Source organism: Scomber japonicus, chromosome 11 (genome assembly GCF_027409825.1).
Source record: "Scomber japonicus isolate fScoJap1 chromosome 11, fScoJap1.pri, whole genome shotgun sequence".
NCBI lineage: Eukaryota > Metazoa > Chordata > Actinopteri > Scombriformes > Scombridae > Scomber > Scomber japonicus.
This window is the reverse complement of record NC_070588.1, coordinates 7,126,639-7,141,241: the sequence shown is the minus strand read 5'-3', so window position 1 is coordinate 7,141,241 and position 14,603 is coordinate 7,126,639. Positions and strand designations below refer to the sequence as shown.

At 38.4% G+C, this 14,603-nt stretch overlaps 2 protein-coding genes across 5 annotated transcripts in view; one reads left to right on the top strand and one right to left on the bottom strand.

Moving 5' to 3' along the window:
- gulp1a (GULP PTB domain containing engulfment adaptor 1a) overlaps window positions 1-12,190 on the top strand; it is an 88,762-nt gene extending 76,572 nt beyond the window's left edge. For 3 of the 4 annotated variants that reach the window (XM_053329262.1, XM_053329263.1, XM_053329264.1), the window contains 8 exons: window positions 1,351-1,422; window positions 4,675-4,773; window positions 4,929-5,066; window positions 5,271-5,387; window positions 6,565-6,651; window positions 7,874-8,012; window positions 8,149-8,243; window positions 11,309-12,190. In XM_053329262.1, the coding sequence (XP_053185237.1) occupies window positions 1,351-1,422; window positions 4,675-4,773; window positions 4,929-5,066; window positions 5,271-5,387; window positions 6,565-6,651; window positions 7,874-8,012; window positions 8,149-8,243; window positions 11,309-11,380 (819 nt within the window). In that variant the 3' untranslated portion in view covers window positions 11,381-12,190. Of the gene's footprint in view, window positions 1-1,350; window positions 1,423-4,674; window positions 4,774-4,928; window positions 5,067-5,270; window positions 5,388-6,564; window positions 6,652-7,439; window positions 7,671-7,873; window positions 8,013-8,148; window positions 8,244-11,308 lie in introns of all 4 variants that reach the window. The other variant, XM_053329265.1, reaches the window with a different exon arrangement.
- A 275-nt stretch (window positions 12,191-12,465) lies between these two features.
- The window catches only part of col5a2a (collagen, type V, alpha 2a), a 43,828-nt gene continuing 41,690 nt past the window's right edge, over window positions 12,466-14,603 (bottom strand). The window contains exon 54 of the mRNA XM_053329267.1: window positions 12,466-14,112. Within this exon, the coding sequence (XP_053185242.1) occupies window positions 13,966-14,112 (147 nt within the window). The 3' untranslated portion in view covers window positions 12,466-13,965. The remainder of the gene's footprint in view (window positions 14,113-14,603) is intronic.

Here is a 14,603-nt window from a genome sequence, read left to right as displayed (position 1 = left end):
GGTCGAAGCCCAGAATGCACTGGTCAGGAACAAGTGCTTCTCCATTCTATTCTGGGTATCCGTCAGCAGTGCTCTCAGTCATGTCCTTAAGAGTGGAGAGTACATTTGTCATAGCGGTGTACTGTGCTGACATTTTTCTGTATGAAACCTCAATCTGTTTTCTGGCCCTATTGATACATTAAGTGCCATTCTGGTGGTGATGGTGCTTCTTCTGTCTCGTGGCTTTCAGAGATGTAAAAAGTTCATAACTCTACATAGACAAAGAATTCCATTGTATACTATTGACTACATGACAGCTGTAATTATGTACATATTTTTAGAGCTTTCTTTCTTCTGTAGATATGTTTGTATTACTGTAAGATATCAGCAAAGTGATCACAGTCAATAACCCAAAAATTACTGTCAGAATAATAACTAACTACTGAGTTCATTAGTGTGGGTGACACAAGACAAACTGCTTCTTTTCTAGAGCCAAGAGACACTTCTTGGCTAAAGCATCACTACGTTTTAAATACAGGGATAACAGTTTCCAAGCTAAGCTGCAAACTGTATAGACATTAGCAAAGCCGAGCCATGGAGTGCTACACACAGATTTGTTGTACACAATCCATGTCTGTCTGAGCCGTTTGCTGCGTTCCAGTGGGAGACATTGTTATTTTGTTTTTCCCAACCTTTAAGGGGCTGACACCAGTGTTTATGAAGTCTGATATTCGAACAGGCTACTCACATTAAGCTCAGGAGGCACTGGAGCAGTGTGTGTGACTGGAACAATTACTGCTGCTCCTGCCAGATGGAAAGCACTATGTTGATGCACAAAGGTTAATGGCTCCATCTGTTGGAGGATGGCAGAAGTGCTGCTCCAGTATGTGTGTGTTGGTCTGAGTGTGTGTGTGTGTGTGTGTGTGTGTGTGTGTGTGTGTGTGTGTGTGTGTGTGTTTTGTGCATTTGCATTTATCCCATGGATAAGGCATATGCTTTGGTACATTAGTGAAGGAAATTGTGTTCATGTCTCTGAAGAATGTGAGCAGGAATAATTTGATACAAACACTATTGACATTCATTTGAACTTAAAATGACAAATACAAGATGACAATGGCTCAGGTAGCAGCGATTTGCATGCCAATGCAAAGTGTTAAATCTGAATCCATATTTAAGATTTAATGTGATAGAAAAATCTGCTCTCCTACATTTTACCACCAAGGAGTATTTCACAGCTTATTTCTACTCCACTGCTTTATGTCTTTTATGCCTTTTCTCATGCAATTTAATGCACCAAACTCTGTCTTATATATAGTACAGCATGTATTATGTGTTGTAGCATGGATTTATGTGTTTTTGTTCTCTTTCCAGTTCCTTGGAAACACTGAAGTTGAAGCCCCGAAAGGCACAGAAGTTGTAAAGGATGCAGTCAGAAAGCTAAAGGTAAAAGCCAGTCTCCAGACTTAAGTTGCAGCCTAAAGGGTAGAGTGTGTGTTCCTAAGTGACCAGATTAGATATGAGACACAGAGCAGGTAGGGTGGGAGTGAGTGAGAAATGCACCCCTACCTCATCAGCGACTGGCAAGGTGCCCTTGGAGTTTTTCAGCTCCCAAGTGCCTTTAACTGCTGGATCAGCACAGCAGTTTGTTCAGTCAACCTTCTCTGAGCACATGTAAAATTTAATTAGAAAAATGAAATTCATCTGCCGTGAAACCTGTTGTTTAGGATCATGATCTTAAATCCTCTAACCATAATATATATTCTTTAAATGGCAACATACGTGCTTTACTTAACATGTTTTCTAACAGAAATCAGTGACACTTAAAGAAAAAACAACTCAGCACTTAATACTCCTCATCACAGGTGCCTCATCTGAGTTACATAATCTAATTAGATGCTGCAGCCTACATTTGCATATGAATTGGGATATAAATTACAATTTAAGTGTAAACACCACTTACGTAAACACTTGCGCCATAGAAATATTTGTATATGAGTGCATTACATCACATTAAAGCTGCTTTATCTTACACTCACCGACCACTTCATTAGGTACAGGTGCAGTGTAATGTAATCCAATTCAATATCCCTGCCATAAATACTACATTCATGAAGCTTATTTATTTTCTATTTGTTTTTTTGGCATTGTCAGAGAGGTGATAATTCTACTCTGTATTTCTTTATTGAGGCTGTAGTGCCTTTATATTGAAAAGCGTTCCTAATATTTGGCTCCTTCATGTACGTTAGTGGGGTTGACAAAATATGACTAACACCATTCAATATTATGCACTCCAGTACACCACCACCACCCACTATGAAGTCAATAATAAATATACTGTAGAGTTATCATCTTTCTGACAATGCCAAAAAAACTGAAAATATATACACCTCGTAAAAGTAGAATTTATGGCAGAGCTGTTGTATTGGATTACATTAGATTGTACAGGTGTACCTAATAGTGTGGAAAGTGAGGATATATCAAGAATCACTAGGTGTTACATGAAAGGTCTCACTTGTACTGACTAACCCTCAGAGAATCAGAGAATGACCATCTCTGCAGTTCATCTTCACTCCGTGTGGCTTGTTGTACTCTCTTGTAGGTCGTTGTTTTGCCTTTTGGCTCCAAAAATTCCATTTTCATCAGCCTTGTTTCCTTTCCAGAGGCTCAGATAAACCCACTGTATACAACCTGCCCTGCACCAAAGGCAGACAGACAGGGTTAGCGACAAGCTGGTAAAACATTTGCTCGATATTTATGTGAGAAATATCTGGCACAGCTAAAAGGAGAAAGAGTATTAGACTTTGACAGGTGGCCAGTAACCCGATTGAATACTAATGTAGCCACAATTGAATACTAATGTTGCTCTGCACCTGTGTGACGAATAAATGGGCAATTCTTAGCTATAACAGTAAATAATGTTGTCCTCAATGTTAGTATAAGAACATTAAATTAAAATGGGTTTAGGTAGATATACAGTGTGTTTTAGTTTGACCCCAGAGACAAGGGGTCAAGTCCTATTACATTATCAAAAATCAACATTGGTTTTCTTTAATTGATGCATATTTATCTCTGTAGCTTTAGTAGTAGCTTTAGTTAGCATATGTTAGGGCTGGCATCAGTGTCTGCTTAATGGGGGATTTTTTGGAAAGCACTGATAAACACACTTATTTGTTATTTAGGGTTTTGGCTTTTTCTGATGTGTGGCCCAGTTTCAGTAAACATTCCCACTGAACGACTCTTAAACTGAGGACACCACAACATTAGTGAAATTTACCCAAGCTAGCAGCAGTGCTAGCCTTGGGAACAACCCGCAACAGCTTCTTGGTAATATGGCTCTGCTCGCTGCCTGCTGGCCTCTCCTCTGTCTTCTCCTGCCAAGAGCTGAATCTGTGAGGCCACTCGTAGGGGAGGCTTGTTTTCCCAAACCAGTACCTCCATTGTTATATTACATTTGATCTTGAAAGTCTGTTTGGGGAGCATGGCTCCATAGTTACACTCCCAGATACACTGGCAGCCAGGGCAGGCTTAGTTAAGATGGAGTGAAGTGAAAATTCAAACAAAGTGTTGCAAAAGGGAGAATTAAGAGGCAGCCTTCAGGGACATGTGTTCATGCTTTGGGTCAAATACTGTACTCTCTTATCAGCCAGCGAGATAAATATCAAAATGTTAGAGCCTGTAAAAATATTGCAGTTTCACAAATGTGCACACACTCTCTTTGACATCACATGCTTTCAAGTTGGTCAGTAAAATCAGACATGTAGCCATATTTTTACATGCAAGTGTCCTTTACATCAAATCATAAAGTATCTCCTCAAATGACAGGGACTCCCCCTTTTAACGGGCATTTTCAGTATTGACCTAAACTCACTGCCAAATCATTTTAGTATTTATGTCAGTTGGCACGGTAACTGTAACTGTAAAAGACTTAAATTTGTTTTTGGCAGTGCTTGAAAGAGTGACCCATCAAATGGATCACAGATTTTCGCTGCTATTCATTTTCTGTAAAACACTTAACCTTATATTTTTCTAAACAAATTATCACCCCCCCCCCCCCCCCCCTTTTAAAGATAACATGCTGCCAATTGTGTTTTAGTCTGGGTTGTTTACCACTTCTCTTCACTTTATTATAGTAATTGTTTCTTTAACTTATGCAACATTGAAAGCTGCAATTTTCTATGATGACAATTGATCCAAAAGCAGTTATGTGAAGTAGGTTGTTTTTGTTGATGAACACAGTACTGTCACCTGTCTCCACTGTCATAGCATCTTTTAGCTCAATGTTTTAGTTTTTAATGGCAACTTTACAGCTTTGATTCACTCCTAACATTTTTTATCAGCAATCATTCCCTGGCTGTAGCAAACAGCTGTTTCCCATTCCACTGTAAGCTACATGCCCAACATCACATAGCAGAGAGACACATTTGGAGATTTGTTGGTGAACATAACGGAGCCTTCAGCTGCTGAAAAGCCAAATATTTCCTTCTTCAGCTGGTGGAGACCAAAAACGGAGCTAAAAGGAATGTGAATATTGAACTTAGAGTTGCCAAGTAGACATAGAAATGACTCTTAATAAATGCTTATGTTGTTTCATTTCTTCTGGATATGATGAAAGGTCATTTTTAAACAGATGTTGTATTATTGCATGTCATATGGGCATTGATTGGGTGGACTAACCTCATTTTTTCCATTTGGCAGTTTCAGAGGCATATCAAGAAGTCAGAGGGGCAAAAGACCCCTAAGGTGGAATTGCAGATTTCAATTTACGGTGTGAAGATACTAGATCCCAAGACAAAAGTGAGTCCATAAAGTATATTTTATATGTGACTTTTTCACTTGTAATGTTGATGCCTGAAGGTCTATTGAGAATAATACACACTGCGTAGATGAAGAGGGGGTTGAACGTGTTTGTAAATTTGATAAATAATAAATGCATTGTGTTTGTTTTCCAGGATGTGCAGCATAACTGTCAGTTACACAGAATATCCTTCTGTGCAGATGACAAAACTGATAAAAGGATATTCACTTTTATCTGCAAAGACTCCGAGTCCAACAAACACCTCTGCTACGTGTTTGACAGTGAAAAGTGTGTAAGTGCCCTCTGCTTTGATAGTTGCCGTGTCATATTTCATACAACATCATTGACTCGAACAAGCTTTGATCGCCTTCACTTTCACTTGCTGTTGACATCTTTTCATTTCAACATTCAGCGGCGGTGTTAACTGTTAGATAATAGCTGCTTTGACATTTAGGTAAATATCATAGGTAAAGTCTTTGTGTCTGTCATGCTGCAGGCAGAAGAGATCACTCTAACCATCGGACAGGCCTTCGACTTGGCCTACAAGAAGTTCCTGGAGTCCGGAGGCAAAGACGTGGAAACCAGGAAACAGATTGGCACCCTACAGAAAAGAGTATGTCACGTCTCGTTGATTCAGCTTGTTTGCTCTCACACAGTTTAATTTACTTTGAAAACTGACACGTTGACATTTTTATTAATTAATGCAGAGCTTGTTTCTATTGATTGTTTTAAATCATCCAGTGTGGACAATTAAGCCGTGTTGATGAAAAATGTCAGTAATTAATATTAATGACAGTAAGCTCTGTTGTTACAAACCTAATCTTATAATTGAATTATTATACACCCATGCTAAATATGTGTAGCCATCCCAATGGTTTTGTTTAAATAGAGAATTAAATGAATATTTAGATCTGCTTTGCTTTCTAAACAGTAGCTGAAGAGATTATCTCTATTTTATGCTTAGCTACTGGTAAAAAGCTTGGGGAAAAAGAACAAATTTTCCACATAAACACTATGAAACTTAAATTTGGTGTTTAATTATAAATTACCAAAAACTTTAGATAATGAAAATTAAAACAATTACATATTTAAACATCAAATACTTTTCTTGACCTTGTAAATTTAAGTTTGATGAAATAATCTCAACTCCTGGTCCACCTATCAGCTTTTAAGGTTATTAACCATTATCACATTGTCTTCATCAGCATGCTCTTTGCTCTTTTGTCATGGAGACAGATCTTCTGACATATAAACTCAACAGGTGTTATTAACAGTCATGATCAAACTAGATATTTAAAGTTTTATGGGAAAGAGTTGGTTGATGTGATGATAAATATAGCATGAGTCAATATGAGTGTGTTTAATGTCACAATATATCTTTAATATTTCTGGATTTGGATCATTGTGAAGAAGTACCTTGTTCTGTTTTTCTTATTTTTATGATTATATCAAAAGCAGATATTACAGTCTGCAATTTTATCAACACTATAAACTTTTATATAGAATGAAGCTTCAAATGTGATTTCCTTTAAGCATGTAAAAAGCCACTGGCTTATCTGAGAAAGGCAATAAGTCAAAGTGTAGGCCTGTTTTTATTAGCTGATGAAAAATGACATTTTGGAAACAGCATGGCAAATATACAATATATATTTTATAATGAAAAAATGTTAACAAAGATTTCTGTAAAGCATTCACAGTTGATGTGTCAGTATGAGAAACCATACTGTTGTTAATCTATACTGAACGTTTGTGTGTATTTTAGTCACTGAGCTGCTTTTATTCTCATGCAGATTCAAGAACTGGAAACGGAAAACTCTGAGCTCAAGCAACAACTTCAAGACCTTGAAGAACAGCTGATGATAGCTCACGTGCCACCAGTAAGGACAAACCACACCGATACACCGATACACACTCCTTCAGTTAAAAGACTCAACACAGTTTAGATGCTACATATTAAAGCGAGCCTGTGTAACCTTTTTCCAAAGTGCAGCAGCTGTAGTCTCCAGTGACATTTAAGGTATTGTGTTATTTGCCAGAATGTAAGAAGAGGAATACAACTTCTATGTGACACAGCAATATATACTGAAACTAGCCAATATTAACCACCATAAGCTAGTGGTAATACCACATTAAGCTAGGCAGCAGTATATTGAGCCGGACAAAGGATCATTTTACTGCTTATGGATTCAACTTTTCATTTCATTCAAAATTGGGTGATTTATTATTTAAAAAGTCAAACAGTGTGGTTTGGATTTAACGGCAATGCCTGCAGACAAACAGTTTACTAATGTAATTTAACTTAAATTTAATTAAAATAATGTTGGATTCAAAAGTACACAACCGCAACTTTTTGATTCAAAAGTTTTTTAAAAGCATATTTCAGGACAGCTGGGTTCACTGATGTGTATTGTGTGAGATTAAAGTCAGGTTTTGAATGGCTAAGTCTACCTGCAGGGAGGGTAGTGGGAGTCTAAGCCATGTTTGAAGCAAAGCAATTACACACCTGATTGGTCTAATGAGGAATGTGATACATTCGCCGTCTAATTGGGGCAAATGCCAGTATATGTGACAGCCTGTGAATGCAATTACCCGCACCTCTCCAACTACATGAGACTGAATAATATTGTTCCTCTCTGGTCATTTTCTGTCTGCGATCTTTTCTCAGCCGCTGCACATTAACGCAGCTAATGAAGCGTACATGCTGCAGAGGCCCTCCTCTCTCTTCTGGTGTCACAGCATCAAGTCGCTTTCCTGTCTGGAGATCTCTTCTGTCACGCTCACACCTATGAGCTCGCCGGAGTCCAACCTGTCCGCCGGGCTACTAACTCCTCCGCCTGCCAAACCTGCTCTTCTTCCTCCTAAGCCGACCGAGGGATGCAGCATCCCGCGGCCTCGCGTAAACACTCTATGCTTCTCTTTGTTTCTGCTCTGTCACTGTCCCTGAAGCTTTATTATCTCCCGCCTTTGTTCTTCTTTTGTCTTGTGCTGTTTTTCTCTTGCTTCTGTGCAAAAAAAAAAAAAAACGGGTGTGGAGTTTGTGCATGGGCAAGCACACAGAACTCCTGACCTTGCCTTAACCATCTCTACCACTTAATACAGGCAGGAAGCATCTCCATGAAACTACAGTCTACAGATGTTTTCGACATGGTTCCCTTCTCACCCGTGACACCGCTGATGCCCACAATGACCAGCAATGGCTGCCCACCACCTCCACCAACCACATTGCCACCAGATATAAGTGAGTATAGTTGCATTAATGTGTAAAATAAAGGTTCAGAGTTCAGGTTTTAGATCCAATTGAGTGATTGTGGCTGTTGAGACCGTTCTTGTTTTTCTCTGTCAGTGTAATGTTAATCTGCTGTCCGTGGTCGTAGGGAAAGACCTGTTTGGTGCTGAGCCATTTGATCCATTCACCTGTGGGGCAGCTGACTTCCCTCCAGATATTCAGTCAAAGCTGGATGAGATGCAGGTGAGCGTCTGCCTGGGTCTGATTCCTCCACATAGATCTTTTTGTTGTTTTCTTTTTTTATTAAGAGCTGCAGGGAAGCTGGTTGAACTGTGAAACACAGGCCTCCTGTCTGTCTTATTATCAGCATCAGCACTTTGAAGATAAAAACATTTCTCTTTCTTATACAAAGAAAGGTTTTTTCTTGCTTCCTTCATGATGCCTGAGCCAAGCCTAACAATGAACTCCCTACAGTTATCCAACAGCAGTGGTCATCGCTGCTGTATAATGTCAGGACAGTTTGTCCTTAATTGCCCTCTTGTGAACCCTATGAAAGCTCCAGATCTCTTTTTATGAAAATGAATGTTAGAATAGATTGTGTTTGTGCTGTAGAGCGGCAAAACAATCGGATGCGAGGGACTACCTAATTCTGTATTCCTGTTTAGACTGTTTTGAAAAACGCTGAGCACAGTCGATGTACAATTTAAATGAAAACCTCACTTGACTCAGTGGTGAATGAGATTAATTTCTTCATTTAGATTTATCAGGCACGCATTTAGAACTGCATTAATAAAAAACACCCAGTTCCGTTTTTTTATGTTCTCTTCATGCATTTCAATGAAGAGACTGGAAGTTAAACTATTCTCAGCGTTCTATACTACAGCTCTTATACGAGAAGTTGTAATTATATTTGTGAAAGCAGAACAAAATGAAAAGGAAACTGTCAGCTATTACTGTCAAGGCAGTTGGGTTTATTTATGCTGTTGCTTAGCAGAAGCAACTGTAACTCCTGCTGTCTGCAAGAACAAATAGAAGGTCAAACAACAAGGTTTCAGTGGGAGCTTGGACGATGTTTTAACTTTACTTACTTTAAAAGTTTACTTGTTTGAATTGAAGGTGAATGAAACTTTAAAGTTCATGTTGTTGTTGTTGTTTGTGGTTAAAGGACGGGTTTAGAATTTTTCAAGTCGGTCTTAAAACAACAGTCAGGTCTCCAAATGAACTTTGAAACCTGTTTTTCTTGCTGTAATCATTCCTCCTGTTCATACTGACCATTAGATGATCCCTTCATAATGTACTTAAAAACCCTCCTGTTGTCCTCGAGTCAAGGAAGGAAGGGAGGAAGGAGGGAGGGAGGAAGGGAGGAAAGGAAAGGAAAGGAAAGGAAGAAGGAAGGGAGGAAAGGAAAGAAAGAAGGAAGGGACTGAGGAAGGAAGGAAGGTAGGAGGGAGGGAGGAAATAAAGAAGGAGGGAGGGAGGCAGAAAGGGAGGGAGGTAGGGGGGAGGAAATAAAGAAGGAGGGAGGGAGGCAGAAAGGGAGGGAGGTAGGGGGGAGGAAAAAAGGAAGGAAGGGAGGGAGGTAGGGGGGAGGAAAGAAAGAGAGAAGAAGGGAGGGAGGAAGGACACACGAAAGGAAGGAAGAAAGGAAGGAAGGAAGAAAGGAAGGAAGGAAGGCAGGAAGGGAGGAAAGAAGGAACAGTCAAAACAGACAGGGTAAATTTGACCCGGGAAGACGACATGAAGGTTAAAGTGTAAGTGACGGAGGACTAAATCCACAGTCCTCCTTCAGTGCAAATTTAAAAGTTGATCTGAAGCTAATATGAAGCTTCAGCCGTCCAAACAAGTCAAATCAAGTCGATATCTTTCAACATTACAGTCTTTTTAGTGCCAAAGTTCCTCTTTTTGTTACTATACTTCCACCACAGCTCAACAGGAAAACACAAAGAGGGAATTTGATGCTAAAAAGACTGTAAATGTGTCAGATATCACTTGATATGACTAACTCAGACTGCTTCACAACAACTTTTAAATGACTGTGTGGACACACTGTGGATTTTGGCCTCCATCACTTTACATTGAAAACACATTTGAAAGGAGATCTTTTAACAGTCAGTATGAAGAGGAGGAATGATTACAGAGAGAGAAAACCTCTTTGACTGTTCACATCAACACCTGACTGTTGTTTTAAGTCAGACTTTGAAACATTGTGAACCTTTCCCTTAAATTGGTTCCAGTAGATTAGTGAAGCAGGACAGTTTTTCTTCTCCTAAAAGACAGCGTAAAAGAAAACAAAGTTAGAGAGGCGCTGTTGCAGCTTAGCATTGGCACACAGTCAGACAATTATTACAAATGCTATTAAAGTCAGATCAATACAATCAGTCATTCTCTGCGGGTCTGTGTAAAGCATGAAATTGCAAAGTGCTGAGATACAGCATGATTACAAAACAATGACTTCTGGAGCTGAATGTTTTGGCGCTGAGGTCTCCAACCCACACTTTTCTGTCTCTGTTTGCAAAATAACTGATAAACAATAACCAGTAGGAGGCAGTGTTGCATTGACACACTCTCTCTAGTCAAATATTTCCTTCTTCTTAATTATTAACAACTGAATTCATCTCTTGTGCTTCTCACTTGTAGCGGCAGAGATGGTTTGTACTCTTTGCTTTGGTGCTGTTGTGTTTTTGTCTCGCATGCTCTAAAGGCTGCTGCATGCGCTCATAGCTACAAAATCCACCAGTGTCACGTAAACCAGCTCCTTCCATCTTTTCATCCTTTTGAACTGGACACGTTGCATTTGTTATTTCAGCTCTTGTTCTTAAGTTGAAGAGCTTATTTCATTTCTTTTATGAACAATAACAGGCTACAAATGTGAGCAAATACTTCTTGTGGTATTCTATCAAGAATGCTTTTTGCTATTGGGACCATAATCAAATCAATAAATCTATAAAAGAACAAATTAAAACAGCTGCAAGTGCAATTTTGTGCACATATGTTTTTGTCATTTGCCAAAATATAAAATGACGTGTTTCCCTATCAAGATGCATGCCTCGATGTTCCTGCTTGATTTTAGGACCTTGGATAGAATAACCAAGCATGACGGTGCACCACTGTTGTAATCTGTGTTTTGTTTAGCATTTCATTCTTTTTTGCCCTCAGATGTTTATAGATTTTTTTTCCCATTGGCTCTCATCTAAACATGATTCAAACTTTCTGTTTATCAACAATATTGGGGTCTGTGATCTAACAGAAACCATGTCAGCTTGCGTTGGTCACTGTAGGTCACAGCTGTTGTCTGGCTTGTCTTTCAGGAGGGGTTCAAAATGGGACTAACCTTAGAGGGCACCGTCTTCTCTCTGGATCCACTAGACAGCCGCTGCTGATGCCAAGAAGATGCTCTTTGTCGCGTACTTTTAACTCGTTTGTATGAAGAAGTGCCAAAATCCACTCCGCAGTTGAGTCGAGATGTCACAGTTTTCATCTTGAGGTTTATATGCATTTGCATTTAGATTGGTTTTTCGATATTTCAAGGTAAACTCAGATCCATTATAGAAAAGAACTATTTTTGTAAAAAAGAAAAAAAAACCTATGGAAGGAGTAGTTTTGAGTACCTTTGCTTGCACAGGCAATGAGAGATGTAAATAGTTGAAAATGTCCAATGGTACACTCAGTGGCAGAATTTTCATATGAGACAGTTTGTGTGTATGCACCATTTGACTTCTGTATTAACACATTCCTGTTTGTATGCCAAACACAAGCCGGCCAGAAAAGAAATGATATCTGTGTCATTAACATGAACTTACAGCCTGCCCATAACAGCACATATTTTACTCATTACACATTAATTCACACATTATGTTGTTAATTAATCCATTCTGACATGTTTTTCTTTCTTTTTTTTTGGCTTAGTAATCTTTCTACCTATTGTTTATTCTTTTTGTTTTATTTGTTTTTTGGCATTGAATTGTTTTTTTTGTTTTATGCATTTCACAAATTTGACTTGCCATCTCAGTATTAACTTGTCATATTTTTACTTTATCATTTAGTCTCCTCTTTTCTTGCACCAGAAGGCACTTTGTGTGTGTGTGTGGATGGGGGGGACCTCTGCTCATACACAGTACTATTCCATTATTTTACTTTTAGTTGCATTGACTTTGCTGTTACAGTTATTAAAGAAAATGTTACTACAAAAACGTTACTTCTCTCTTTATTATTAAGATTTATTTATCATTATTATGATTTATGTCATTTGTAGTTTGTTTCAGGAGTTGGCCACTGTGACGACATCAATCCATGTTAATTTTGTAATTTGGCATCACGTTTTGTTACCTTTACTACTGATTTTATGTGCTTTTACTGCACAATTTTATACCCACTCAAGGCTGAAATGAGTCTGTTATGGTATGGACTTTTATCAAGGACCAAATGAATTAATCTCAAACAAGAACAGGCAGAAAGAAGTATTTTCAATGTTTATTTCAAAGGATGAAATTCATCTGCTTCCAGTGTGGAAAGCCTCCTCCTTCTCCTTTCATCTCCTCCTCCTCTCTGCCTCTGGAGCGTTAGCAGGCAGTCATGCCTCACAAAAGTTACAAATCTATAATAAATATACTCAAATAAGAACCAAATGGTCACAATAGAATTACTTGAAGGCACATTCAACAGCTCAAGTTAAAAGACAACTGAAACTATTTTAAGTACATAAATGCTTCTTTTTTTTTGGTTTAATCTACACAATAGGTTTACAATATGTAAAATTAGATTTTGTGTGCAAAAAGACAAACTGAAAGGAAAATTACCTACTGTAGCTATACCTGAATTAATAGAACAGGAGCTTGGGGTATTAACAGGCATTTAGTTTAATTTGTTGCATAGCAAGAGATACAAAGCAAACAGGCACTCACAGCCACCGTATTCTATAAAAATTGTATAAAAAGAAGATTTCAAGAGCATATAAGTCCAGGATATTGAAAGGGGGGGAACTGACATGCATAAAAATAGAATACTCTGTGCTACCTTAACTGTCCGATATTGCAGTTGAAGGACAATAAAAAAAGAAAAAAATGTTACAAATCACCACACACCACTCACACGACACCTCATTCGTCTCTCCATCATTGATAGAAAGATCTTTATTGGCATCCCCCAAACCCTGCCCTGTACCGCGTAGCCGGGAGAAGTGCACAAGGTTCACACTACTTACAAAACAGCACCTGTGAACAAAAAGATTTACATGTAGTGTCATCGTTTCTCAGTTTCGGTGACGAGGTAGCTAACACTGAGGAATCGACAGCCTTGATATTTCTTTAATGTTCTACGTGGTCGGTACAGAGTTTAAAGTAACTTGATACAGACACTTGTTCATCAAAACTGTCTGGAGAAAAATACACACGCTGGTGAACGCATCAGCGGCTATATTCATTTCCTCAATAGCACCACAATGTTTTATTTTTTAATATTTAAACATTAAAAATAAAAAAAAGAATCTATGAGATTAGGGGAGTGGTAGGACAAAGCATTGGATGTAGCTTCAGTGGAATGGTTTTGGGGCTATGAAACAGCAGTTATAATTAACATTTTGAAGTTTTCAGATTCATAAATCTTTGGTAACTCTTTGGGCTATGTGTGTTTTTTGGGTGAAATTACAAGTTAGATCTTTAGACCACAGTGAGCTTAAAACGCATGAAGCTTAGAGTCAAACATACACAATAAGACAGAGGAATGATTCAGATTCTCTTTTTTCTCTTTTCTTTTTTTTTTTTTACCAATCGTTTATGTAAATTCCAAACATTCATCTAACTTACAAATCTTTGATGTCTTGAACTGGGTCGAAAAAGGCACAATAAATATCTTGCCACAGGGCCAGAATAGTCCTCAGTACTCGTATGTACAATGTGGCTGATCGCGTCAGCTGTCAGTTCAAAATGTCTCAGGATTCTCCTCGATCTCCTCATCCCTGCTGACGATTTTACAAGAAGCACACAGGCCCGATATCGATGCCAAACTCTTGATTGGGGCCACCAATGTCCACAGGTGCAATATCCACAATGGGAAGTCTTGCTGTTTTCTGTGTCCTGTACTCAAACACTGTCTTGCCCCAGTTGCCAGTTGCTTGCTGTAAAAGTTAAACAAACAGAAGTTCAGTCAGTAACTTCATTGTTCTCTACAATAAGGAGAGCTACATCTCAATAAAGTGGTGAATTGTATTTTAATGAGTTCACTCCACACACACACACACACAGAGGTATAATTGCATTAGACAAATAAATCTCATCTTGGATTTTTTTTTGTTTTCACAGTAACCTCAGACCCTTAACATATGTTTTATATTTTCCCTATAGTCAACAAATCACTTGATTGGACTTTACTAAGTATTGTCTGTGAGGCCAAACTGTGATATCTATTATTCTTCTGTGCCACAGGCCTCCATTGTTCTTAAACATAATTATGACAAACAACAAATGTATTTTTTTCTTTTTTTTTTTTACTTATTCCCACATGCATCTTCCTCCTGCCAAAAGGCTCACTAATACACTGAATTATGTGAATTATCAGCAGCTATTTACACACCCAGCAGACACGGAGCAACATTAGCATTCATTTGGA